Below are 27372 nucleotides of genomic sequence, written 5' to 3' on the forward strand. Positions count from 1 at the left end.
GAAGTTGATAATGTTGTTGATTTTGGGTCGCATTTGCGGTCGCATAGAGATTTTTGCTTGTATTTTATGTTCCTGAACAATGTATTAACAAATATGACAGAAAATTAGGATTTCACGTTCCACATTCTCATTATTTAAAGGGAACAAAATCAACTTGGGGCATAAAAATACATAAATTTGACTTCATTATCAGTTTTTCAAAAGCTGACTCTTCTTCTTTTTGTCTTTATGAAGTTATAAAGAATTCCGGTCACGGCCGTACCAAACTATCGAATTTCAGCGAGTTTTATTTATTCTTTAGTTTTAGAGAAAGAAAAGAGATTTCGCTCCACGAAATGCGCTCAGAATTCGTATAAGTTTAGCTCTCCGCGATTTACTCAAGTTCAGCTTCAGAACCGGAGCTTGTATCGCAAAACACAGTAGTTTATATGTAGTTTGCCTCATACATTTCGCTTGTCCGTCATAAAATAACAGCATGGCCGCTTACGGAGGCATCGCCAGGCAAACGATTTTCGGAGCCGGGATGAGAAATTTCAAACGTAGGAAGACGTTGGAAAGAAATCGCGTAAGATATATTTTTTCCTAATTTGTAAAATTAAATTGATTAAAAAAACAAACAAAAAACAGTTAAACTCGTGTATGGCAACCTCGGTTGTAACCTGCTACAACGTCAATAACTGGTTGTCCGAACTGATTCCCATAGCGTATGATGTTGACGAACCTTGTTTATTTCATTGATGAAAACGTAATGACTTCGGATATAACGACACATTTTCCATCCCGCACATTTGTCATATGTGTGTGTGTGTTCATTTTTTTCATGAAATACATTTTAAATCACTGCAGATTTGCTGTACAACTACATTTCTCGCAATGGGCGATTGACAATTTTTGGTGAGAATTGGCGATGCTTCGTATTTATGACGATTTCCCGTGTTTCTATCAATCAAAGTTGTGAACTCCTAATCATAATAAAATAACTAAATTCACAGTATATTCGCACAGCTTCTAATTATATTATAAGTCGATAAAGGTCGGTTATGACGACATTTCGGCTATAACGTCAATAACTTTCTTTCAAACCGAAAACGGCCCAGGCTCTATCTGCTTTAGCCAGTTTTAGCCATTCAGGGCCAGAGTCGGAGAAAACTTTATTAATCACAAGTAAATATATGTACATAGAATATCATATATATATATATATATATATAAGTTTAAAAAATGAAAAAAAAATACAATGATGCAATGGATAAATATATATACAAAAGTACAAAAACAGTGCAAAGAATAGCGAAAATACAGAAACAAACAAGCGTCAACAACTGTTTGTCTGAAGTGATTCCCATGGCGAATAATGATGGTGAAACTTTCTTATTACGCGATGGAAACATAACAACGGATATAACGCTACATTTTCCATCCCGCACACACACAAATATGCCATGTTTTTTTTCCGGTGGTGAAATAAATTTTACATCACTGCAAATTTGCTGTACCCTCTGTATTTCTCGCAACGGGTAGCTGGCAACATTTTTGGTGAGAATTAGTGGTGCTCCGTATATATGACAATTTCCCATATTTTGATCGATCAAACTCGGTCACTCCTGATGATAATTAATAACTTCATTCCAGTATTAGCACAACATCTGATTATATTCTAAGACATTAAAAGTTTTTCAAAAGTCAACTTTGGTTGTAACAACACCTCAGTTATAACGACAGAATTTCCCGGAACCTTTGATATCATTATAACCAAGTTTGACTGTAGTTTTTTCAAGTTTGAAATTTCATTTGCTTTTAATTTTTATATCAGTTAAAATAACTGTTGTTTTTTTAAACGATTTCTTTCCATGATGCTGTACTTGAAATGTCTTCTTGTGTTTTTTTTCCCCCTTATCGTGCCAAGTTTCCTAAACTTTTTTCGTTCCATTACCCCAATTTTTCAGAATTTTTTTCCCCATCGCCCCTCCCCCCAACTCAAGCGTGACCATACGATGCTGTGTTATATTCCTCACTGCTATCGTCCCCACCCCCCCATCCTGAACCATTCCATCACCCACCAGGGGGCGATATTGACCCCTTAGGGAAACTTCTTTAGAACAGTGGTTCTCTTCCTAATGGTACTAGGATGCTTCAAGGGGGACCACGGAAGAAAATTTAGAAAGGGGCCATGACAGGTGGTTTGGAGGGCTGCAAAGAGCTGAGAAGAAAAATTAAGGTGTGAAGAGATAATGTTTTTATATTAGTGACAAACACTTACAGAATCCAACAAAACCACCCACAAAACCAGGGCCGTCTTAGGGTATGTAGGCATACCCACCCGGGCCTCACCGCCTACATTTTGCAACAGATTTTCTAGGATGGGGTTTTTAGCGATGATTTATAAAATATTTTATTACTTACTTGGAACGTTTTCTTAAACGAGGGGGTTCATATATATATAGAAAATATTTTATTTTATGTACTTCGATAGTTTTTTTTTCAACAAGAGATTGCGCTCACGAATAATCTTATTATTCGCAGATACCTCTACCAGTGCTAAAGTATGGTGATTACATGTTCCCTGGAAACAGAACCTGGATAGAATCGGAGCAATTTCAACCGCCTATTGAGGAGCTGAAGAAAGAGATTAAATTGGTCAGGATATATATTTTTCCTCTTCTTTTTCTTCTAAACAATTTATAATACCGTAAATACGTTTACTGTGGCCCATTTTTAAACATTTGCAAATTCACTTTCCAATAAACCCAATATTATTACTACTTTGAAGTTCTGGTGACCTTTTTATATCGGAAGGCTATCTTATATTATGTATATGGAAATAAAAAGCAAATACGTTAACATAAGCTATTCCAGGAAATAAAAACGTTTAAAGCACAACATTGCTCTTGCATGTCCTTATAACTTCACTTTTCTTATCTAAACCCTAGATAACTAAACTTAAATCAGTGTGTAGTCTATTAGAAAAATGTTTAGTTATCTAGGGTTAAAGCATTAAATGAAAAGCTAGGGTATTTTTTGAATCCGGCCTCGTAATAAATCTTCAATTTTTGAAAGGGAACCTATATTTCAACTCGCATCAATCATAAAAATAGCAATATTTCTAGTTCTGTTTTGTTATATGTTGTTGTTTTTTTGTGTTTTTATAAGTTTTACTTAAAAATCTTATTTACTACGAATTGCCGAAAAAAAAATACCTCTTTTAACCTGCTTTGAAGACTTAATTATTAGGAATCCATAATCACACACTTTGTCAACATGTTAAGCAAATTCTAGTTCTTCGTCGGCTTTGAAAACCTTGGGATGACCTGGTTATCTGGAGAAAGCGATTAACTATGTTTTGTAGGCAATTAAAGTATGTTTTTAACGGTGCTTCGAGGTATTTTAAAATTGTCTACAGCTTGCCTTTGGTTCATTTCAACAGATCTAATTGCATCTAAACTATTTTTAAGGTGGTCATTGCTGTATAACTTCAAATTCCATGCTAACGGTTGCATTTATATGCCATCTTTCCAGAAACCAGGATAGGCATTCAAAACATAAACATAATTATTCATTGCATAATTATGTTTTTAAGTGTACTTTCAAACAAATTACCAAGTATGGCTGAAATATGACTTAATTTTTCCCATAAAATGTTAAGCCAAAGTAGAGCGTATTTTTGACGTTTTACCTGAGCTTAAATTTTCAATTGATGTTTTCGGGAAAAATGAAAGATTAAACGAAATTTTAATGATACTACAGTCAAAAGCAGCAAATTTTGTTTTAGATAGTGAACCTACCTAAGTTGTCAACGCTTTATTACAACCCCCCCAGATGAAAGTTCTTTTGAGAGATCATCATCATAATCTTCATTGTTTTAGGCAAAAAGGCTCTGGCAACAATAACAAATACAGTATGACAAATAGTAAAAGAACTAATTACAAATAATCATTTTTGGAAGAACACAAAAAAGAAAAAAATAGTTATTGGAAATGAACATTTCTGTTTGGGAGAGGTTCAAACAGTTATGATTAGTAAAATATATATATTACATGTTAGTAAAAAAAAAAATGTTTATCAAGTGGTGTGATTCATGCCACAAAAAGATCTCTAAAGGATATTATATCAGACAGTTTTGTTTTGTTCACAAAATTTGAGAAAGGCAATAAAAGAGATTGCATGGCTGGGTGTGCTGAAATACCTACACCCCAACCCCCCTCCCCCTCCCTGCGTATGGTAGTGCGAGAATATTTTTATTTTCTGAGCCATTTTTCCTGTAAATAAATGAAATAGTGGTGAGGGGGTGGGGGAGGTCCTTCACCCATACTCAATTCTCAAAATAGTCAGAAGTTGTTAGGATATGATTGATGTTAAACAGTATTTGAATAAACTGAAGAGAAATTCTCATTTCAAAATTCAGTAATTCAATGATGTGAGCTCGAAATAGGATAATGCCGTGAAAAATTTCGTACTGATATCACTGTAGTGAATTTTCGAACTAATTTTCAATCTTAACTGTTCAAAAGAAGGATCTATGAGTTTTTTTTAATGGCAATTTTAGAAATATAAATGTATTATCCACATGTTTGTTATGGGCATCTTTTTCTCAGACACCTGGTTGGGCATTTTGCCCGTTGTAATTAATTGTATTTGTAATTTCATCATTAAATTTCAATCCATGAATCTCTGCAATCTTTTTTAGTTTTTCTGGTCCTCTGTATACTTGGCAACGAATGTTTCGTGAATCTTGTCCAGATAATTTCTTCTCCCAAGTGCTCAACCCTCATTCGCAAACATTCCCGTCACGCCGGGTATACACTGTATAAATGCACTGTACTCCGTGGAGTGATCAGCATTTCGCTGTCGTTGCTTTCCGTGTCAGGTTCTTGCTACCCGTTAATCCGTTTACGTTAATCATAGGCTGTTTCACAAGAATCTGATGCCCGGATAGACAGTAAATTGACTAAACCAAAATGAATTAACTGCCTGTCGTGCGTGCGTGCGTGTGTGTGTGAACTTGTCGGTAGAGAAGAATATAAGTACTTTTCCGTTGTATGAAAAGAACACAATTTATTCCCGATAATAATCGTCATTATCGCAGTAGAAACTGAATTATATAATATTATATAATTATTATATTAACATATAAATCACGGGTTCTTAAACTATGGGTCATAGGGGTTTCTAAGATGGGTCGTATAAATCCCCATACAATCAGGTTTTAAATCCATCTGTTGTCCCACTAGTTTTAGGGACGTTTTAACGACATCGGCGCACTTACGGGGGGAGAGGGGGCTCTCTTGAGTCATGACTGATATTTTTGAGGGAAGTCAGTATCCAAAATACATTAATACAAAATGTACAGGAATGCTGAAAAATATGCACACATAATGAAAATTCAAAATCGATAAGGATTTGAAATTAATGAAAGAACTGTACTAGAATATTCAGTAATTAATGAAAACATTTGTTTGATGAAAAGTAATGCATAAATCGATGAGAGGTAATGCATAAATCGATGAGAGGTAATGCATAAATCGATGAGAGGTAATGCATAAATCGATGAGAGGTAATGCATAAATCGATGAAAGATAATACAAGAATTGATGGAAAATTATTGCAAGAACTAATGAAACAAATAATTGAAAAAATGAAAATTAATGATCGAAATTATTCTAGATTAGTTCAGAATTAACCGATGGGTCGCGAAGTTGATCATGATGTTGATTTTGAGTTACTGTTAAAAAGAAGGTTAAGTATAATAAATCCTAGAAAGAATGAACTCAATTACAATAAATCTAAGTACGTAAAAATAAATACCAGTGAAAAATATCAAAAGTCAGTGAAACATTCATTGCAATAACTACAACCAATAATAAATGGTAAAAACGATTTGCGGACCGACAAAATATAAATAAATAGAGGAAATAATTTTTGCAGACCGGCTGACGACAAAAACAGAAATAGAAACAAATTCAGCGACAATATTTCATTTTTAAGATTTCAAATTTTGTCGCGGCTACGTGGAATTAACAGAAACAAATTCTGCGGACTGGCGCTGGTCCGTGGACCAAGCGCGGATCTAGAAGGGGCGATGGGGGCGATCTCCCTTCTCAAGAGCCGAAATAATATGGTGATAAATTTGTACCGTAAAATACGGGCATCTTCGCAGCTGAAGATGCTTATCTTCGGTCCATTCACAGCTGAAGAGTCATGCCTTCGCTCCATTCGCAGCTGAAAAATACCTGCCTCGGTTTATTCGCAGATGATGATGATGCTTGCCTCCACACCATTCACAGCTGAAGATGTCTGCCTTCGCTTCATGCGAATCTGAAGATGCACTACTCGCTGCATTCACAGCTGAAGATATCTTCCTAGGATTCGTTCGCAGCTGAAGATGTCTGCCCTCACACAGACGCGGATTCAGGAGGAGGGGATAGGAAATGTCCCCTCTACCCGAAAGCCGAAAATATTGTAGGAAAATTTGTCTGTCCCGTAAAATACGGGGTGATTCAACAAACTTACAGAATCCGCCGCTCCCGATACATCGTCCTGGATCCGCACCTGCAGCGGAGCAGTGGTTGAAGTATACTTCTCTACTACAACATATGTATATACAGAATTATAATTATTGAAATTATGTTCCACACACAAGAGTATTCTCATTTTAATTATACTTTATAAACAGGTTGAACATAAGATGGATCTATGGGAACTTTTGGAAAAATTACAAACTGATCCCGTTCAGGTAAGTATCGGATTTTATTTGAGGATTTTCTACTGAATTTTGAAATGTAGGTAATACATATTGTAAACATGGATTCGACGGTGAAATGGGGATTAACCCTTCTACGAGACGAGAGAGAGAGACCAACCTCGCATGCGTCTCAGGTGCTTTCGAAACCAATCCTGGAATTATTTTATCAATGTTATTCCAGATTTAAATTCCATCCCATTACTTGTAAGCACCGTACTTGAGAGTGGGTAGCCTCACGAAATATTTGTACAGTGGTTTCATGAATGTCAGAATTCATTTCTCGGTTTGTTGTATAACGAGATTATACACGTCTTTTTCACAAAATTAGAGCACCCAGAAATTTACGAGAGCAGTTCATGAAATGCTCAGCTGGAAAGCCGTATTTATTTTCATCTTCCAAGAGGTTTTTCTTGAGCATATCGGTGGCAAAAAATTTGCATAAATTAGATCGAATGAGTCATAAAATGCCAAATTACTTTTTCTTCTTTGTTTCAAAAAATTAGAAATTCTGACTTGAAAAGAGTTATTACATGAATATTTCTATGCAAATTTGCATCGACTTGTCCAAATTCGTGTTTCATGTCTTTCCTCTTTATGTATGTAAAGCCAGAATCGTTCAATCTTCGCAATAGGTAGAAAAACGGGTCATTTCTACAAACGCAAAATTGCATGTGCATTTGCTGAGACAGTATGAGAAAACGCGTGATGCTATAACGAATACATTGTACTATGACCATCTTTGGCCTTGACCATAGATTTTATGCATTAAGACATTGAATTTATGAGTCTCCGGCAAAGATCTTGGAACCATGAATCTCATCGTCGCTATTTTAGAGCCGATAGCAGCCGGTTTGCAAGCAATTTGTTTTCTTTAGCACGACTTTACAATTTCTTGGTAGAATCACCAGATATCACGAAATCACCGAAGTATCGATGACGTAAATCGATGATAATATATCCCGTGCGTCCAAGAGAAAGTCGCTCCTTACACACAAACAAATGAATGCTAGAGTACGATGATGTGAATAAAGACTGTTATGGGGTGACCGACTGGAATGAGGTACTTTCAGTGGTGAATCGGTATTTTATTTGCCCCTCTGTGATCAAGGTAACCGTGGTTGTCGTCTCAACCATGAAACATTCACATAGCAGTGCATGAAGTGGTCAGTGAAATTTTATACTTCTGTTATAATAATGGAGTTGTATGAGTGCTGAGGGCACAGAGAAGCTTTGTATTTTGACCGGACGAGTGATTTCCAATGTATATCGGGAAATTGTGGAATACTACATGATACTATCGGCTGAAGACTTATTGAATGATGACTTCATCTTCCAACAACACTGACATCTTCTCACACTTCAAAATAGACCACTGCTTGGCTCGAAGGGAAAAAAAAATTGATCGCTTCCGTCGCTTTCAAATTCACTAGATTTTGAGTCTTATAGCGAATTTATGGTGGTGTCGTGAAAAGAAACGCTTTCAAACGTTTTCTCCAAAAGGGGTCATTCAAGTATTACGTCAGCATTGAGGGGGTGGGGTTTCGGATTTGCTGACTTTTGATGACAAGGGGCGAGGGGGGTTTGAAGGTTGCTTACGTCATCAGCCACCTCTTTTTGAAGATATGAAATATTCTAAGCTGCTGACGAAAGTTTGCTGACGGGGGGGGGGCAGTGTTTTGCTGACTTTTGCTGACAAGGGGGGGGGGTCAAAAATGACTGAAAATCTGCTTACGTAATACTTGAATGGCCCCAAAGACAAAACAATACTTTTAATGAGTTTGAAGACCACGTGGACATGTATCAGTATAAAAATGATTGCAAACATCTAGTGGATAACATGCGAAATCGTTTACGAAAGGTTATTAAAGGCTAAGAGACATGCTTTTTCCTCTTACAAAATATTGAACATTTAATTGAATTCATTTTAAGTGATTTATCATACGTTTTGTGCCATTATCGTAATTTTTTGAATCAAGTTAAAAAATATTGCGATTTTTTGATTTTTCTGAAACTGAAATGCCGATTCTTTTAAAAATTTGTGAAGTTTCAATTTTTATCTGTATGTTAAATTTTTTTGCAAACCATGTAGAATCAGTCATTTTTCACGTTATTCTAATTTTTTTGAATCGAACTTTGTATAAGCGAATCCGTGTGTCATTTCATTTAGGGCTTGACAACCAGTATAGCAAAAGGCTTACTTGACAGATACGGACCAAACACGTTGGAAGCGTTGGAATATGCTTCGAGAATACGTCGTTTCTGCCATTGCCTGGTGTCCGGAACGTCTCTTCTTCTCTGGCTAGCAGTTATATTCTGTTTCGCGTCTATAATTTTATCGTACAGTCGACTCAGGAATGACACCCATGTGACAGGGCATGTAAGTTCTCTCCTTCAACTCCAAAATAAGTCTTATATACGATGTTATTCGGAATTAATCGTTCAAATTCGGTAGGAATGTACAGAATAATAATATAACACTATTTCACACAGTCAAGTACGCAAGCCGTAGTTATGTGTCGACAACTTCTGTTCACATGCAAAGTTGTTCACTGCAGCCGGTCGTCATTCTACAAGGTGACTGACTCCGCAGAAGAAACATAAATCGATAGGTATACGCGTCTCATGAATTTTCCGATATACATCGGACATACGGTGCAGCAGGGAAAAGCGGTCGAACACCAAATGCAGTGCATTTTCTAGAATTTTCGCCAGTCAAGGCAACTGCTGTCAGTCCTATATTCTAGCAAGTGGTCGCGACTTCTACAGCTGCTGTAATTCTATAATAATTATGAAGAAATGAATGTTGTTTGACTCGTCACTTGCTTGTACTTTATTCATTCTTTCATCCTCTGGATGGGTTTTATCCTTCAATATTTGCAACTAGTTTCCTCGTGAAATTGCGTTCTTTTGCTATTTCCTACTTCCTCACCAAATCTGAACGATCGATTCCGAATCGCTCTGTTATTCTAATACACTACAAAACCATACATGCACCTCGTCCATATTCCTCTGCGGAACTTCTAACGAATTGGGGCATGCTGGAAACTGTACGTGTATGTGTTGTGAACCTAACTAGAAGTTCGTTTCTTGGTAATGTTTGTTATAGTGTTGCCATCTGTCATGTATTTTTCGAACTAAGAGTGAGAGGACGGGGATTTGATTCCCTGCAACGACAGTTGATTTTTCTCTCTTTCCTTTATATATCTTCGCATCAGCTAGCTGTTAAAAACCTTCTTAAGAGTGAAGTGTAATGATTGAAGATTTTTTATAGTTGTAGGTCTGTTGCCCTCTGTAGCGAGACTGATTAACGGAGAGATCGGTTCGCATTCGCACCTTCTAAACCCATATGTTTTCCTATACAAAATACTTATTGGACTTGAACTGCATAAAATGTATATGATAAAAAAAAAAGTCTCTTGTGATCTGAAATTGTGTTCACATAAATATTTCAAATTTTCCCCATATAACTCTGATGCACTGAGTAGAAACAGAACTTTTTTACCATTGCTTTTTGATGCTCCTGCTAGGGGTTTTTTGCGTCACGATCCCCACGTGATGTTTTTTCCCCCTTTACCACTTTGAGCAGATGTTGCTGACTGAAGACGTGTGACCTACCTACTTCTGTGGTTGTGGTGGCTTTTGCCTGTTCGATCATGACTATTTTGACCTATTTTGACCAGTTCTTTTAACATTCACTACACTTACATGCCGCACCTATCTATATACAAACATTACCACATTTTACTCTTCATAGGCCTTCTTGGCCAATTTTTATGCCGGCAGTTGGCCCCATGGGCTAGGAATCGGCTAAAAAGTTTAATTCTGGTCTGGTCTGGCATTCGCACCTTAAAATTGGGAACCACAAAAACCAACTTCAGCCGCGACCACACTGTAACACCGTTGAGATTCAAACCCCGGTCTTCACGATGCGAGTCCTTCACTATGACCACTCGATTACCACAGCGGCAGTACAGTACACTGAAACACGTCATAGGTAAATGGTGTTAAATCACCGTTGGTGAAGTTTCTTTGTATAATTTTTTCTTTCTATAATATAGAGACACAATATTAATTTACACAAGAACACAACACAGATATATAGAAACGCAAATATATTAAAGCACAATAGTTCATTTATCATACGCACTCCGTTCGGCATTACGCTTGTACTGAACATAAGGAGTTTCTCTAATAATTGTCCAAGATTAGTTAGCCAGCATCGAGGTTAACCATTTTCCCTGGTAAAGACATTTTTTGATATTTTTTCACCATTCAATAATGCTCGTAAAGCACATTCTAACTGCTAACAGGGTAATATCTCAAAAACAAGAACTAATAAAACTTTACGATAAGATTCGCATCCAGCAGATCAAAATCATTCGGAATAGTATATTTCCATGTTTTTTAATTTATGCTCAGTTTCTTCATTGGGTCGCATAAGTGATGGGAATCCATAGGTGCATCTAGAGTTTAGTTTCTTTTGTCCATTAATACTGCTCGTAAAGCACTTTTTTTAACATTTAACATGATAATATCTCCAAAGCGACAGCCACTGAAACTTTTTTATGGTGATATTGGTCTTCAACAGGTCAAAACAATTCGGAATTGTATTTTTTTTTCATGTCGGACGCAATTTTATTATTGTCCAGTGTAATCTAATATCCTAATTTTTCCTCCTAATTAATACACCAGTGTATGATTTGGGATCCATAGGCATATTTGGCAGGAGTACTGATAGTGATAATATTTCTCACCGCATTCTACAACTATTATTATGAGGCCAAGAGTGCCGAGATCATGCATTCATTCAAGCACCTTATTCCCATGGTAAGTGTATTTACTAATTATTATATCTTCTTCACAATGGTTATTATTATTGTCATTATCGAAAGGGTCAAGTTGATGTTGGGAAACACGAGAGTGAATACTAACAGATATACTTCTCAAAAATCGTTTCTGTGTAAATTTTCATGTTTCATATTTTCAATAATGAATAGATTAAGGTAAGGCAAGGCTTTTTATGCATTTTTGTTTCGAAATGAGTTCGAAATTTGGAGCACTTAATATATATTTTTTTAAATAAACAAATCACAAAAACACAGACATATATACAAATACAAACATACACACACACATAGGTACAAACATAAAAACCACATGAATACAAACACTTTGTGATCCCAAGGGACTTAAAAGTCCTTCCAGCAGGTCTAAAGGTTGATGTTTCAGACAACAGCTTTCATAAAGATTAGACATGTTATATTGTATTTTTATCTATATATTTACGATTACGGTATACGTTAAGATGTTAGATTTCTCATTTTGAGAGTCATAATCACGGTTATATAATAAAATTATGTATTATGAATATCAGTTAGTACATTACATGTAACACCATACATATACATGTATCTATCTATACTTATATGCGCAATAACAACCATATACATCCGTTCATCATTTTACAGTTTCTTTTACACAGTGCACAAAACTATTTTTATATCTGATTATAGCGTACTTGTTAAAATCATTTCATAATCATTATTTTTAACAAAGTCAAATACTATATGATTTATGTTATTGATTATAACATAAATCATTGTTTATTATGATTATATTCTATTGCTAATTTGATTTTCAGATTTTTATCATGTTGCGCAGCTATTTGTTTGGACTTCGTATTATTTTGTTTCTCAACTCTTGTAACCTCTCCAATTTGTTTTTTTTTCCAATATTTTTCTTTCTTGTGAGCAACGGTATTATGATATAAATTTTTGATGCATGACTCGGATAGACGTATCATATTGAGTACTCATTGTTCAGGGTTACGCCACCTTTCGAAAAAATAAAACATATCTTAAAAAATATATTTAATTGTTTTCTGCGGTTTTCTCCAACTTCTAGGCGGGAATGCGCGCGCGACCAGGTCTCCCATTTGAAAATGTCTCTCCGGAGAGAGAAGGCAGACCTTCAACACGATTCCGACATAACATGAAAATTCGATTAGTTCTCGTGTTCACTTCAAAATGTGGAAGAAATGACATCACCAGCATAACACGAAACCAGCTTTGACAACATAAATATGTTACGGCTCGGACATGTATAAATATAAACACACACATTACACACGTTCCAGCATGTACCAATTCGTTAGAAATTCCACTGAGAAATATGTACCAGGTGTATTTTTACAGTAGTAGTAGTACTACTGCTACCCCCTAGATCGGTCATTCACCTCATTGACATTCTTATGAGGAATTTCTAATGAAGTGTCGCATTCGGGAACGTGTTGTGTGTGTGGATATGTGTGTGGTCCCATCATATTTATATTGTCAAAATTATGCTTGTTTCGTGTTCCTGCTGGTGCTGCCATCTGGCTTAATGCTTGAATTTTCAAGTTATGTAAGAGTATCGTGTTGAAGGTCTGTCTGCGATGAGACTTTCTCAAATGGGCAACCGGCTGCCATTCGCATCTCGAAGCTGCAAAACCACAGAGAAACCAGCGTCAGCCGACAACCAAGTTCGAACTTAGGTCCTTACAATGAGAGTACAGCACGCTGCTGGTTAATACCTACTTATCTCTATGGGGAGAGACTTTTTTTTTATGTGGGGGGGGGGGGGGGAACAGCTCGAGGCATAAACTTCTTGTTTGCATAAAACTTGTTATTTCAGATTGTTTTTGAGCCAATAACAACGTAAAGTAACCCATAAACAGGTTTATGGAATCCACCTTTCTTCGCCCACTAATTAGCCCTTGTACCTGTATGCGTGGTATAGGTAGGGTCTTTTTTTGTCTGGGGAAAAAGCACGTCCCATTTCTTTATAGGAAACAAAGAATTCTACCTGAGTCATCGGCGTGGGTGGATACAGTGTTGTGCATCCCTGGAACTGTTTTTGGAGTAAGAATGTCTTCTCGGTTCGACTTCAGGAATGATATTATTCAATGAATGGAGATGTACAGCAGCATCCCGGATAGTAATCATCAGATATCGGAGAAAATAATTCTGTTAATCCACGAAGTTTCGATGTTCTCCGAATCTTTAATCGCGTCAACATCAAACGACGGAGATCTCTTCAAGGAGGACTAGAGAGGAAAGCATTATTTCATTTCGATCGTCGAGCTCGATTCTTATTATCGGGAGGTATGCGGATGTTTATACACGTAGCACTGTATATATATATATATATATATACATGGTGAGAAATTTCAGTGTTACTTCCTTCGTATGAATGAGTTTGGATGGAGATAATCTCCCCCGCCCTCAGATAGGAAAGAAGCCGGAAGAGGAACTCGACGAAAAGTATTTAGCTGAATAACGTCTTAGCTCGTGTGTGTTTCCCATGTCTTCTCTCGCATCATTAATACTGAAACAGTGTTTTAAGATGAAAACGGGACTAAAGATTGGGAAATGGAATCCATGCTTACGGAATCTGAAGGGGATCGCTGGAAACAAACTCAGGCAGGGAAGTGGATCTGACTGAAATACTCGAGAACTCTCAAATCGATAGGTATTATTTAATTTCCGGATTGTTCTCCATGAAGACCATCGCAGAAAGTTAGACACCGAAGTGTTTTTAGATTCGCGGGTGTGATTCAAACCATTCAAGTTCTAAACTTCTACACGTAGCATTTGGATTCATTACAAAAACAAAGAACAACACACCAACGAGGTAGATGAAAATAGATACACATACAAATTTTTATGTCAAAAATAACAAAAATACACCAACCCAATGTAAAAGTATGTATCAGGAAAGAAAAAAACGAATAATTAATAATGTATAATGCCCATAGAAAAGATTATGGTTGCCTTATTCAAATATGGATAGCTTCTCGATTTATCTCCCTATGTCTATCGTACTTCTTTTTAAATATGTCAATTGTGTCAGAATTCACGACCCGCAGGGGTAAGCTATTCCATTTATTAACAACCCTATTACAGAGAAATTCCCTACGCGACACCACAATATGGAACTGTTTTATACTAAACGATACCGGTGTGTCCCATTGTCGAAGCAGTTGATTGACGGTGTATATATAATAACTCCTATCCATCCTGTTGAAAATTTTAAGCACTTCGAATATATCCCCCGACACCTGCGTTCTTCCAATGTAAACATATTCAAGAAATCAAGTTTTTCTTCATAGTTCAAGCCTTGTGTGCCAACTCTATGTCTATCTGTATGTATATGGTCTCCAAAACCTTACAATGAATGAATGAACGCCAGAACTTCGCCACTGGACTTATCCCGTTGCCGAGATCTCTTCCAGCCCATCTTCGTGGCAGAGTTCCAAAACCTTACAGCATACTCTTACTCCAAGACGAACTAAGCCTCGAAAGAATGGAAGAATGACTTCCGGAGAACGCGAAGGTTCTTTTTCCCTTTTTTCCCCTTTTGCAAAATGAAACAAACGTTCCCATTAACCTCCTTCTTTTATAAAGCAGTTCTAAAGATCCAAATCACTACTTGTAATGGCAACGCTACTGTGGAAAAGCCATTCAACGCCATTTATGCCGCAGCTCAATTACACATCTACCCTGTGTCGGAATAAATACTTTTTTATTCCCACAACATACGCATGCGCAATGACCAAAAGAGCTTGTGGATTATTGTGAGTGAGCAGTTTTAGCAGTTTGTAAACGAGGATACAGGTTCGAACCCCGTTGCGTATTTACAGAGGGGCTTAGCGAGCTTAACCTTCACTTAGTAGAGTTTATATCCCAGGGTGGCAAGTTCCGAGGGTGGCAAATTTGAGAAATGATTGGCCAAGAAAATTAGTTTAATGGGAGAAGGGTAGCAAAATATGTATAACCCTCAATAAATCCACCTTTGCCCGGACAGCTAGGGGCTACCGTGAGTGAGTGACTAAGAAAGTGACCTAGAGAGTTTGCCAGTACGTGAGTGAGCTTAGAGTGACTTAGAGCTTGAGCAAGCACATGAATGGCCAAACCAATGACCTAGAATGCTTGCAAGCATGTGAATGACTGTTATCATTATATCGGGCTCAGACTATATTCATAACACATACTGGATCGGTTTGGAATTTTTTCTATCAAATTCACCAATTACACTAGTGTATAAGGTATAGTCACAAATAAATGCGATTAATTTCAAGTCTCCATCAAATTTACCAACGACTCTTGAGTATTATGCATATTCGCCGGTAAAAGGGATAAATTTATCAAACTCACCAAGACGATTAGTAAGTATGCATAATAACCGGTTATTATGTATAATAACTGATTTATCGTATTTACTGTAACATATGGATGAACTTACAAAACTGTAAAAAGATGGGTGAAAGCTTTATAGCAACACGGGTTTGCCGGTTTTTTTCCAATCCCCGTTTCTTCCGTACTCGCTAAGTTCAAGTTCCTTTTACTTCGACATCCAGGATCAATTCCAAGTTAATATGAAATATCTTGTCATTTGTATGTACTCTTACCTTTTCTATGAGCACATTTATATAAATTTTGTGATTCCTCAACTCATACAGTCCACAGAAGTCATTAGAGACGGAGAAAAGATCGTTGTCCCAGTCGAAGAGGTGGTTATCGGAGACTTGGTATCAATCAATCCGGGGGATCGGATACCTGCGGATATTCGAATCATAGAAGCAAATGAAATGAGCATAGACAACTCTAGGCTGACCGGCGATACGGATATAAAGAAACGACAAATCGAATGCACGACTGACGATCCCTTCGACGCTGAGAATTTAGCTTTTTCTTCTACGTATTGCGTACGCGGTAAGATATTTATAGATCGCACATGCCCTAAAAATTACTGTGTTTTGAGATTTTGCATTATGTTATTATGTTGAATCATACGAACGAGTTTAATGAATTCGAATGGGCAGTGCACATATCTTGCAATGCGTATTGAATTTAGTAAGAATAAAAGAAAATACACTGTTGCGCTCACGAAAAAACTGGCACTCCTCATTGCATGTGGAAACTCATTATTTTGTTTCAGATGGGATTAAAATCCCTTTAGATATTCCAAATAGATGTCCGTTTTGCCCATGGTAATAGACGCTTGGCCTATGAGACGCTTGTCAGTGACAGAGATAGATTCCTACATATGGGAATGTTTGAAGAGTTCGCATCGATTAAGTCGAGACCATACTCATGTCCAGCATGGCCCAATACGTTCAAAAATTGGCATGGGCGTGTAGTGTGGAGGCTCTAAAATTGGCAATGATCGTCAAATGTTGGAGGTTGCAATTTATTGGAAGGGTGGTCGAAGAGAACGACCAGGACCTCCCAGCCCCACCCCAAGTCGAACGGGAGCACCCATCCTTCCCGATCTTCCAATTTGTCCGGCCACACATCTGTCGAAGAACGTCAACAGAGTCATAAACACGGAGAGTTCCCTTCAAGCAAATATTCACCAAGAAACATTGGGCCAGTGTGTAGCCAGTTTATGCCGTTGGTTCTTCATTGCTACTGGGGGAGGTTCAAACATTGGCATGGGCGTGTAGTGTGGAGGCTCTAAAATTGGCAATGATCGTCAAATGTTGGAGGTTGCAATTTATTGGAAGGGTGGTCGAAGAGAACGACCAGGACCTCCCAGCCCCACCCCAAGTCGAACGGGAGCACCCATCCTTCCCGATCTTCCAATTTGTCCGGCCACACATCTGTCGAAGAACGTCAACAGAGTCATAAACATGGAGAGTTCCCTTCAAGCAAATATTCACCAAGAAACATTGGGCCAGTGTGTAGCCAGTTTATGCCGTTGGTTCTTCATTGCTACTGGGGGGGGGGGGATAAACATTGTGAGCAAATATTAGCGAATGACTATTGCACCAGGCTGGACATGAATGTAGCCCTAGCTTTAGGTGGACAGGTTTCTTGTGCATTAATATGAGATAATTTAAAAAGCAATACAAAAGATTGCTTAAAGCAAATGGTAATGTACATTTTTGCATTTATAGGTTCCGGGAAAGGGCTGGTGATCGCCACTGGGCATAACACGGTCTTAGGCCGCATCGTTAAGCTCACCGCAGCGTTGCAAAATGACGAGACCCCATCAACGAGAGAGATATCCAAACTCGTTCGATCTCTTTCGATAATAGCCATCGTCATGGGCGTGAGTGCCATGATCGTCAGTTTTATTTTCGAGAAAAACTGGGTGGACTCTCTAGTCATCATAATATGCCTGATAATAGCGAACCTTCCGATGGGACTACGAACAGCTATAACGGTGAGAATTTGCACTCAAGAGCATTACATTCTGATTTGGTTTTCAATTGAAGTAATACTCCGATGTAACGAGATCTCACAATCACGGCTGAAATTTAATTCTATGGTTCCAGCATTGTAGAAAGGTTCTGCTTTATCTCCAATATAATTGTCTTTCAGATCATTTCGTTATAGTATTAAGCCACACTCGCTTCAAGGCTATTGTACCATTGGCAATTATCGTTAAATGTTGGAGATGGAAGCTCTTGGAAGGCTGGTTGAAAAGAATAAGTACCTTCCAGCCTCGAACTTAAAACTGAAAGAACCCACCTTCGTTTCCGATCTTCCAATCCGTTGGGCCACACATTGGTCGAAGAACTCCAGTAGTCACAACACAGAGCAGGGGTTGCACAAACTCCGGCCCTCTAAAAAGATTCCATCCTGCCCGTAAAAGTTGTTCAGGAAAAAAAGTATCAATTCACACAACATATTAAATACCTAGGCTGACCCATAAGTACCATTTCGTAAGAATACGGAATACAAAATACTCGCCAAAAAACTTGTCACGGCAAGCAACATTCCCATTTACAGGCATAAAATTTCCAATGGTGTGTAAAGTTTCCGATTACAGCTGAAAATTTGTCAAAGGCAAGTAAAGTTGCAATTACAGCCGGAAGAAAAATAGTTAAAGTCAAGGAATGTGTGTGTGTGTTTTCAGCTATTGCTGAAATCTCTGAAAAACCCACCAAGAGCGGAAAATGATGAGTGCTACATATCAAAATTTAATTTGCCAAAAAATGCGTATAATTGACAAATATAAGAGATGAACAGAGGCGACGGCATTTTAAAAAATCATTGGGGAGGTGCGCTGAAAGTTGCTGGTCGTTCCGTATATACGGGACTCAAGCGCATACGGGAAGGTGCATTGCATTCCCTCCCTCCCCCCCACCCCCATGAATTACTGGATAGGGGGTATATGGCCCGATATTCTCTCAAGGAATATCAAGCAGCTTGAACCATTTTGCGGCTTGTGTCGGACAAAGGATAGTTTATTACCTTTCCCTACACACCTGTGACGCAACTGGAATCGTAGAACGTCCGGTTTTACCCCCTATTCGGTCCTAATGCGGTCTTTATCTCATCAACCGTTCATCGTAAAGGTATGGTTCCAGTTTAAAAAATGCTCAAAATGTGTTCAGAAATCATCCTGTACCAGTTTTCAAAATGAAAATACAGTGTGTGATAAAATAAAATATCTATATTTTTTATAAGGCCCTATCCGCTAATTTTCAAGTAGAAAGTAGGTGCTCCTTCTCTCTATTGAGCAAACAAAAAAATTCCAGGTTTCTAAGCGCAATATTCACAAAGGAGCCGCATAAGTGGGCGGGGGGGGGAGGCATTGTTCGTTAGTTTATTCTATTTTTTTTTCCCCAACTTTCTCCGATTTTTGAATTGAAATATCTCAGCGAATATTATATTTAAGAACATTGATTTTTCTGCTGGGCTCAGAAGAGACAGGGCAACAACTTCCTAATTCAAAGTTAGAAAACAGGCCTACCGTATAAAAATTAAGTTGTTTTTATTTTATTTTATGGAACACAGTATTTTCATTCTCAAAACTGGTACGGGGTGATTTCTGAACACATTTTAAGCGTTTTTTAATCCGTAACCATACCTCTACGACGATTGGTTGATGAAATAAAGGCCGAATTAAGACTTACTGGACACCCTATATACCTGTGTTATCAACCTTTTAAGCAGTTTTCATAATTTCGCTGATCCTCATTAAAACTGTCACATTGGAAATCACTAAACCTTCTAGAAAATGCCACCTATTTTCAAGAAGACTTTGAACAGAAGCTGACTCCTCCCAGTGGCAGTTGATTGACAGGACGGGGAGGAGGGAAGAAAAACATGTTATCACGACAAGAAAACTTTCAACAGTGCGTGGGCTCTGGTGTCGCCGTTTTGAGAGATTTTTAAGAACCCCTTTCTCGGGATTGTCACTGCAAGGGTTAAGGCGAAGTCCTCATTAACGTCAAATTATATTATTCAACGATCAGTTCCTAACAATAGTTCTTAAGCGATATGTAAAATTAGGCCCGCAAACATGGAGAGGTTAACACATTAATGCTTCATCTTCATAAAGAAGGACCAGCTAATGGAAAGTGGTAAATTATACATATCGATCGATTAATTCCGTCACCGCTGAATCACACGATTAATACGAGAGTAGTTTGTAATTTTCTCTCTCTCTCTCTCCCTCTCTTTCTCTCATAAATACTACCACTAGTACTGCTTGGGAGACTTTTGCAATGGACTCCAAAGAATTCGGCGGCCATAATCAAAGGCGAGATGCGACGATTAGGCGAATAATCGAGCAAGGAAATGAGAATGAACATAGGAAAGGAAAAAGAAAGTAAATTAATATCTATTTATCGACCCCCGGAAAGGATGCTGTAAGATAGTGTATATATATATATATACATCCGGGTGGAGAAATTTTTCTTCTGTCCGCAGCGGCTCTTTTATGGTACTTTTGAATGACTCCCGAGAAAAGTCTTATGCCCGCAAAGAATTGAAATACCGAAGATTCTTCGGGTTTTCGAGGGAAATGATATTGAGCTTCTCCAGACTGGCGAAGTATAATTTCGCCGCTCTGAGGCTGAAATTTCTATCGAAGTGAATACTTTAGGAAGCGTATCTGAAACAATTTGGGAAATCATTATTATTTAATAATATTTTTTAATTAACGATCTCATTAATGATGCCAAATACTTTTTTTCTTCTTCATTTAAATATTGGAGTTATAATGATTTTTACTCTATACTATCGAGTTAATCTAAAATGTTTTCTCATCAGAAAAACATCCTCACCCTACTTAGCATTGAAAAATACACGCTTTTTAGCGCCAATTCACGACGCTTTGCATTGTCGGAGGTTTGCATTTCGGTTTTGCATATTATAGACAGTTGAATTTTTTTCATCACCTCAGGCACTGTTCGACTTGTGCAAGGCAAGTTTTATTTCTTCTGAATTACATCAGAGATCTTTTTTTCACGTAAAATCTGTGAATAATCGTCTTTTCTGCAAACGGTATGACAAAGAAGCCTTCTTGTGCACGCTTTTATTAGTCTATATTTCTCGGGATCATTTATGAAACTGTAACCAACAGTCTTCAATCTTTCAATTCTTCTCTCAATTTCATGACCAAACACCACGACAGAAAGCTTTTCGCCCCTTCAATATCCAATAAATGCAGTGGAACTTCATTAATTCGAACTTTAGATAATTTTAATTTTTTTCGAACTGCCCTTGAGTTTTCTGCGCAATGTAATGTTGAAATTTCTTGTTTGTTTCAATTTTTTTGGATAATTCGAAGTTGGAGGAGAAAAAACCATGATGTTTGCGTAAGCAAATTTAGTTTGGGAAATTTCTACAAGTCAGACTGCTTTTCTCGATCAATTTAATCTCGATAAGACAACAAATTTTTAAAGATAAATAAAAGTTTGAAAATTAACTTTTTTTATTTATTTTTACTAATTTAATATACATTTTAACAATGTTCAGCTGGAGTACACCAAGAATGAGTACCACTTGAAAACCGATTATGTTTTCCAACCTATAGATCAAGGTATACCACTCAAAATCTGAATCCTTTTATTGTCAATAAGAGTACAGAAAATATCGGGAAGTTCAGATTTTAATACGACAGTGGAAGTATATTTTCTTGATAGCATTAGAATGATAAGCAAAATTTGAAAAATAGTTTCGAACGGTTGATCATGAACTGTTTCCGTAAATCAGGTGTTGAACATTGGTCAAGAAATTCTGCAGTGATGCTGATTCCAGAACAGTAGAATAATGTAGCAAAAAAGATCAATTACTATAATTGTAAAATAATTAAAATTTGGGAAAAAGTTTCCTAACTGATGATAAAATTTTAATAATTGATAATTATTATCGTATGTGAATGTTGATGATTAAGTTGCAATTTTTAGTCATTTCGCGGATCCAGCGTAGATCAATTGGATAATTCGAACTTTTTCCCAGTGACTTTGGACTTCGAATTAACCAAGTTTGACTGTATGTCGTCTGATATCTTCACACCTTCAGGGGGAAAAATATTGATTTTACAGCTCATCACTGATCAGAAGTCTCTGCTGTTACGTCAACATGAGAACAATGCAAATTTAAATCATCTGACGATACCGGGAGCATTCGCAAAACATTGCGTGACAAAATTCTCTAAACTCTCACATATCTCAGGAAATAACCCGACGCAAGTCAAAAGCAATGGTATCCTCAGAATCATATTGTATCGTATCTCAATGATATATCACCGCGGTTTCAATATCTCTTCTCGTCTGGGCACCGGGCCAGCTGCCCTGATTCGTAACAAATTGTTTCTCGCTACATCTCGAGAACTTCACAACGAAAATAGACGACATTGGTATCGTTTGTTAGCTATTCCAAAGACAAAGCCGGTGGTAATGACATAATTTCATTATGTTTGTGCCTACCACGCGACTCAAAGCACAAAGACGTATTCACGTCAAAACTTGTGGCCGTTGCCTATGACACATTACATCCCAATTCTTTTTTCTGAATAAGTGCAAGTTTCAGTGGAAAATGTTTAGTTCTCATTTGTAGTTGTTACTCTAAAATTTTCATGTATCTGCAAGCACAAATTTTCAAGAGATATTACGAGGTTTTTCGCTTGTCCTTAAACTTTTTTCCACTACCTTAACTAATGGCTCAAAATATAAATGGTGCACAACGACACAACTTCATATCCTGTGTGTTTTATATCAGTATCTTAAAAAAATGTCAACCTTCCTTATAATGAGCCCCCATCCATAAATGTTCTTGACAGGTATGCCTATCCATTGGTGCCCATCGAATGTCGAAAAACCACTGTTTAGTCAAGAATCTAGAAGTGGTCGAGAACGTCGGTACTGTCTCCATTATCTGTGCCGACAAGACTGGGACTTTGACATTAAATAAGATGGCAGTATCCAATATTTGGTATGATTTCCGGACCATCGCAGTCGGAAATTTTGAGAACTTTGATCGTTTGAGTGATGAATCACTGTCCGATGGTGAGAACGAGTCAATTTCTTTTTGCAGCGATTATACGTGAATGCATTAATTAATTATTGCTCAGCTTTCGATAGCTATATAAAAATCATTAAAAAAATTACTATGTAATTGATTTTCACTTGTGTTGAATTAGGTGAAAAAAATACGATGATTCAGAGACAAATCTGATTCTATAATCACTAATATTCTTTCTTTTTCTAGACATTTCATCAGACACGAACTCTATAGATGAGGAATCGAATACCTGGAAAGCATTGAGTCGTTGCGCTCGGCTGTGCAGTAATGCTGAATTCGCTTCTAATCAGGAAGATGTGCCGATCAAAGACAGGTAAAACTTCATAAAACTTTATTGAAAAACTAATGAAATGCATGAGCAATTCATAACTAAAGAATTGCATTATTAATTAATTTGAAGTAAATATACAGGGTAATTCTGAACTCATGCTATAAAATTTAAGTGACAGTGCATATAAAGCATACATTTTTTCATGGCAATGCATGGGCGAAAGTAATGTTTTCAGGCTATGCATGACATATATACAGAGTGTCTCATCAAGAAAGCCCTCAACGATATTCAGGTGGAAGATGTGAAAGTTCTAAGACTTCTGAAAAATGTATATGTGTAAGCAAAGCACCTTATATGACACTTATACTAGGGTCCTTAGGAAATGTGTAATGAGCTGTTGAGGCCAGTTGCACAGATTTACAGAAGTAGTGTTGCTGAGGGTATTATCCCAAGGGATTGGAAGCTTGCTGAGGGTATTATCCCAAGGGATTGGAAGCTTGCTGAGGGTATTATCCCAAGGGATTGGAAGCTTGCTGAGGTGGTTACGATGTTTAAAAACGGTGGTAGAGAAACCGTGCTGAATCCAGTGAGTTTAACGAGTTTCCTCTCGAAAATTTTAGAAATTATTATCAAAAGGCAATTGATGAAGTGGATAGACGAGAATAAAGTATTGTCGGATGATCAGAAAGGGGGAAGTCATGTGTAACCAAACTCTTTCGATTTTATGATCACGTGACTAAGGCTTTTTGTGAGGGCAAAAATGTCGATGTTCTCCTCATACACATTTAATCACATTCTTCTTGTTTTTTTTAACTGCTTCATAGCCGTCTCAAGGCAGTGAATTTGCCGACTGGAACGCTTTCGGTTAACCGATATTTCGGTTGATCAGTATTCGGATAATCAATGCTAAGTACGTCAGCAGTGAATACAACTTTCGTAAGACGGACTTCCTCTTATTATATAATCTTCTGGATCAAACAGATTGGTCTTGCCTTTGAGCTCACTATGAAGTAGACGATGCTCTTACTTCCTTCTATAGTTTAATCTTCGCTGCATTTGACTCTGCTGTCCCTCCAAAAAGTGATTCCAAAAAATATTTTCTTCGTTGGTTCGACACTAATGTAATCAAGGCAATACGCAAGAGAAAAATTCATTTAGAAATAAACTTCTTTCTAGTAATCGTCAATTGTAGCTTAAAAATTTTCGTGACCATCGTAGACACGTTTAATCCCTGATCCGAAGTGCACGGGACTCGTATTATCACCGCATTGAAGATGATATTCATACGGACCCTTCTACGTTTTGGAACTTTATGAAATTTCAACGCCGAAAACTTACACCGAGATACTTCAATTATGAAGGAATGAGTTTTTCGGAGGATGAGGGGAAATTGCAAACAAATTCGCCGAGTACTTCCATTCTATATTCTCTTCTCAGGTCCAGAGTACATCTTGGGAAGACTACAGTAGTGAACATCAGATAGCTAATAGACTTGATATTTCTGACATTGGTGAAATAACTGAAAGTGATGTTATCGGCGCTATACGGCATATGAAATCTGTCAGATCCATAGGCCCAGATGGTATTCCAGCCTACATAATCAAAGCATGTGGAAATATTTTTTTAGAACCTCTCGTAATTCTCTTTAATCTCTCCTTGCGTAAAAATGTTTTCCCATCTTCTTGGAAGCTCACAAATGACATTCCGATTTTAAAAAGCGGTCTAGTATCTGAAGTCACCAAGTATAGACCCATTTCTATTTTTTCCGCCGTCTCTAAACTCTTCGAGCAGATCATATATTGCAAATTGTACAACCATATCCGTCTAGAATTATCTCCGTCTCAACATGGGGTTTTGCCGAATCGCTCTACTGAAACAAATCTTGTTCATTTCACCTCACGATCTTGCTAAGTCAATCGACGCCAACAAGCAAACAAATGTCATTTACACGGATTTCACTAAGGCTTTCGACAAAATAAATCACCAGGCACTACTTTACAAACTCCGTTCTTTCAATGTCTCTGAGCACTCTGTCATGTGGTTCACCAGCTACTTAAATTTGAGAACATCCCAAGTTGTATTTCATACGCAATTTCAACAAAGTATGTCAGTGGATCAGGTGTTCCCTAGGGTTCGAATCTTGGACCATTGCTTCTCTTAATATTCGTGAATGACCTTCCGCGGTGCTTCAGTGCATCAAAGTGCCTGATGTACGCTGATGACGTGAACATTTATCGCGAAGTTGGGAGTCTGGAAGACTGCATGGCTCTACAAAGAGACCTACAGTCTCTCCACGATTGGTGTGACGCTAATTTCTTCCAACTCAATGTTCGTAAATGCCACGTCATCAGCTATACAAGAAATTGTCATCAACCGAATGAATTTGACTACACCATTGATGCTGTGTCGATCAGTCGTGTTTCCGTAATCAAAGACCTTGGTGTTTTCTTTGACTCCAAGCTTGCATTTACCGATCATATATATGATCTCACACCAATAAATTCTTAAAACTACTAGGATTTGTTATGAAGAGCAGCAGCAATTTCAAATCAATCGCGACACTTTTCAGGATTTACGTGCTCCCGAAACTAGAGTACTGCACTATTATATGGAGTCCTCACAACAATCTAGACTCACTGATTCCAGAAAGAGTCGAGAACAGATTTCTACGTTACATGTTTCACAGGCAATTCCACGTCTACATCAATGACGTAAGTACGACTGAAACGCGACGTTTTTCCATTTCCAATCATTGGAATGCCGAAGAAGAAGAAGTTACCTTCGCTTTTTGTATGAAATTGTCAATAATATAATTGATGACTGCTACCTTCCTCAACTCGTTGATTTTTCTGTGCCAATTGGAAATAGGCCTGTTCGGCGAACTTTTCGCCTCCCTAAACCCCGAACAAACATTTTACGACGATCCCCTATTTTTGAGATGTGCAATATATATATAATCAGTGCCATGTGAAAACCCGTTATGTTCAATTCAACTATAAGAGAATTTCTTATAAGTTATGTGTGAGTATTGGATATTCATGTTATTATGCTTTTCCGTATGTATTTCTATTGTTCCACTCGTTTTTGTTTTTTGTAGTTTGTTGTATTTGTGATTTTGTATTTCTCTTCTCTTGTCCATCTCTGTAATTGGGCAATCCTTGCCTGTTGAGACGTGAATAAATAAATAAATAAATTGCTGGCGAGTCACAAATCCAGCAACGGCAGAATGCAGGAGGTCCACATACACGGTTCACAACGGTGAACTGATTGTGGATTAGGAGCGCCAGTTCTTATAACCGTCTCATTTGCATATTTCCACCGGAGTCGCTCGTACCAGCGCCACCTATCGGCTGTTTTTAGTTACTTGTTTTTCCTGTCTTAAAACAATTCCCGTCAACTATCGATTTCCCTGCAAACCATTTTTTATTTCGGTTATTTTTTTGGTTTTTATTCATTTTTAAAGTTTCTACGGACTTTTTGCCCACTCTGTATATAGTGAAATACATTTAATTTATAAAAGAGCTATTACTAAGGGGAAATGCAATCTGATTCAATAGCGCTAATTGATTCTAGACGTCTAGAGCTTAAACGCATCACATTTACCCATACATTTCCATGTAAAAAAATGAATTAATTGATATGAGTGCTCGCCATCACTCTGCAAAGTGCTCTATGAGTTCAAAAGCACCGTCTACACAAATCGTTTAAAGAAAATCATTTTTCCAAATTTAATTAGAGTGAAATAACCCAGACATGGATATTTTCAATAGAATGTATTTCCTTAACTGGTATCGATTTCTCAGGAAATGCTTCGGTGATTCAATGGATACGGCCATCTTGAAATTCATGGAGGAAACGACGGGAGACGTGATCGCTTACAGGAGCACGCATCCGAAAGTTTGCGAATTACCTTTCGATTCAGTGGCCAGGACCCACGTAAGTGAATAATGAACGTTAGAAAATTACATATTAAAAAATATATACGTTGAAATACTTCGGTGATCCTAATCGAATATGTGAACGAAACTGTTAAGACCGGGTATAATTAATTAATTACA

The 27372-nt window shown here is 37.4% G+C and overlaps 1 protein-coding gene across 1 annotated transcript in view; it reads left to right on the plus strand.

The window, feature by feature from the left end:
- Positions 1–6682: 6682 nt before the first annotated feature.
- Positions 6683–27372, plus strand: part of LOC149076153 (sodium/potassium-transporting ATPase subunit alpha-B-like) — a 50405-nt gene continuing 29715 nt past the window's right edge. The window contains exons 1-7 of the mRNA XM_089242189.1: positions 6683–6730; positions 11453–11566; positions 16239–16491; positions 17679–17947; positions 21496–21559; positions 23230–23356; positions 27118–27250. Coding sequence (XP_089098315.1) covers positions 6683–6730; positions 11453–11566; positions 16239–16491; positions 17679–17947; positions 21496–21559; positions 23230–23356; positions 27118–27250 — 1008 coding nt within the window. The remainder of the gene's footprint in view (positions 6731–11452; positions 11567–16238; positions 16492–17678; positions 17948–21495; positions 21560–23229; positions 23357–27117; positions 27251–27372) is intronic.

This window comes from Pholcus phalangioides, unplaced genomic scaffold (assembly GCF_987345545.1).
Source record: "Pholcus phalangioides strain wild (caught in Gottingen) unplaced genomic scaffold, Ppha-v1.0 ptg000015l_1, whole genome shotgun sequence".
Lineage (NCBI taxonomy): Eukaryota > Metazoa > Arthropoda > Arachnida > Araneae > Pholcidae > Pholcus > Pholcus phalangioides.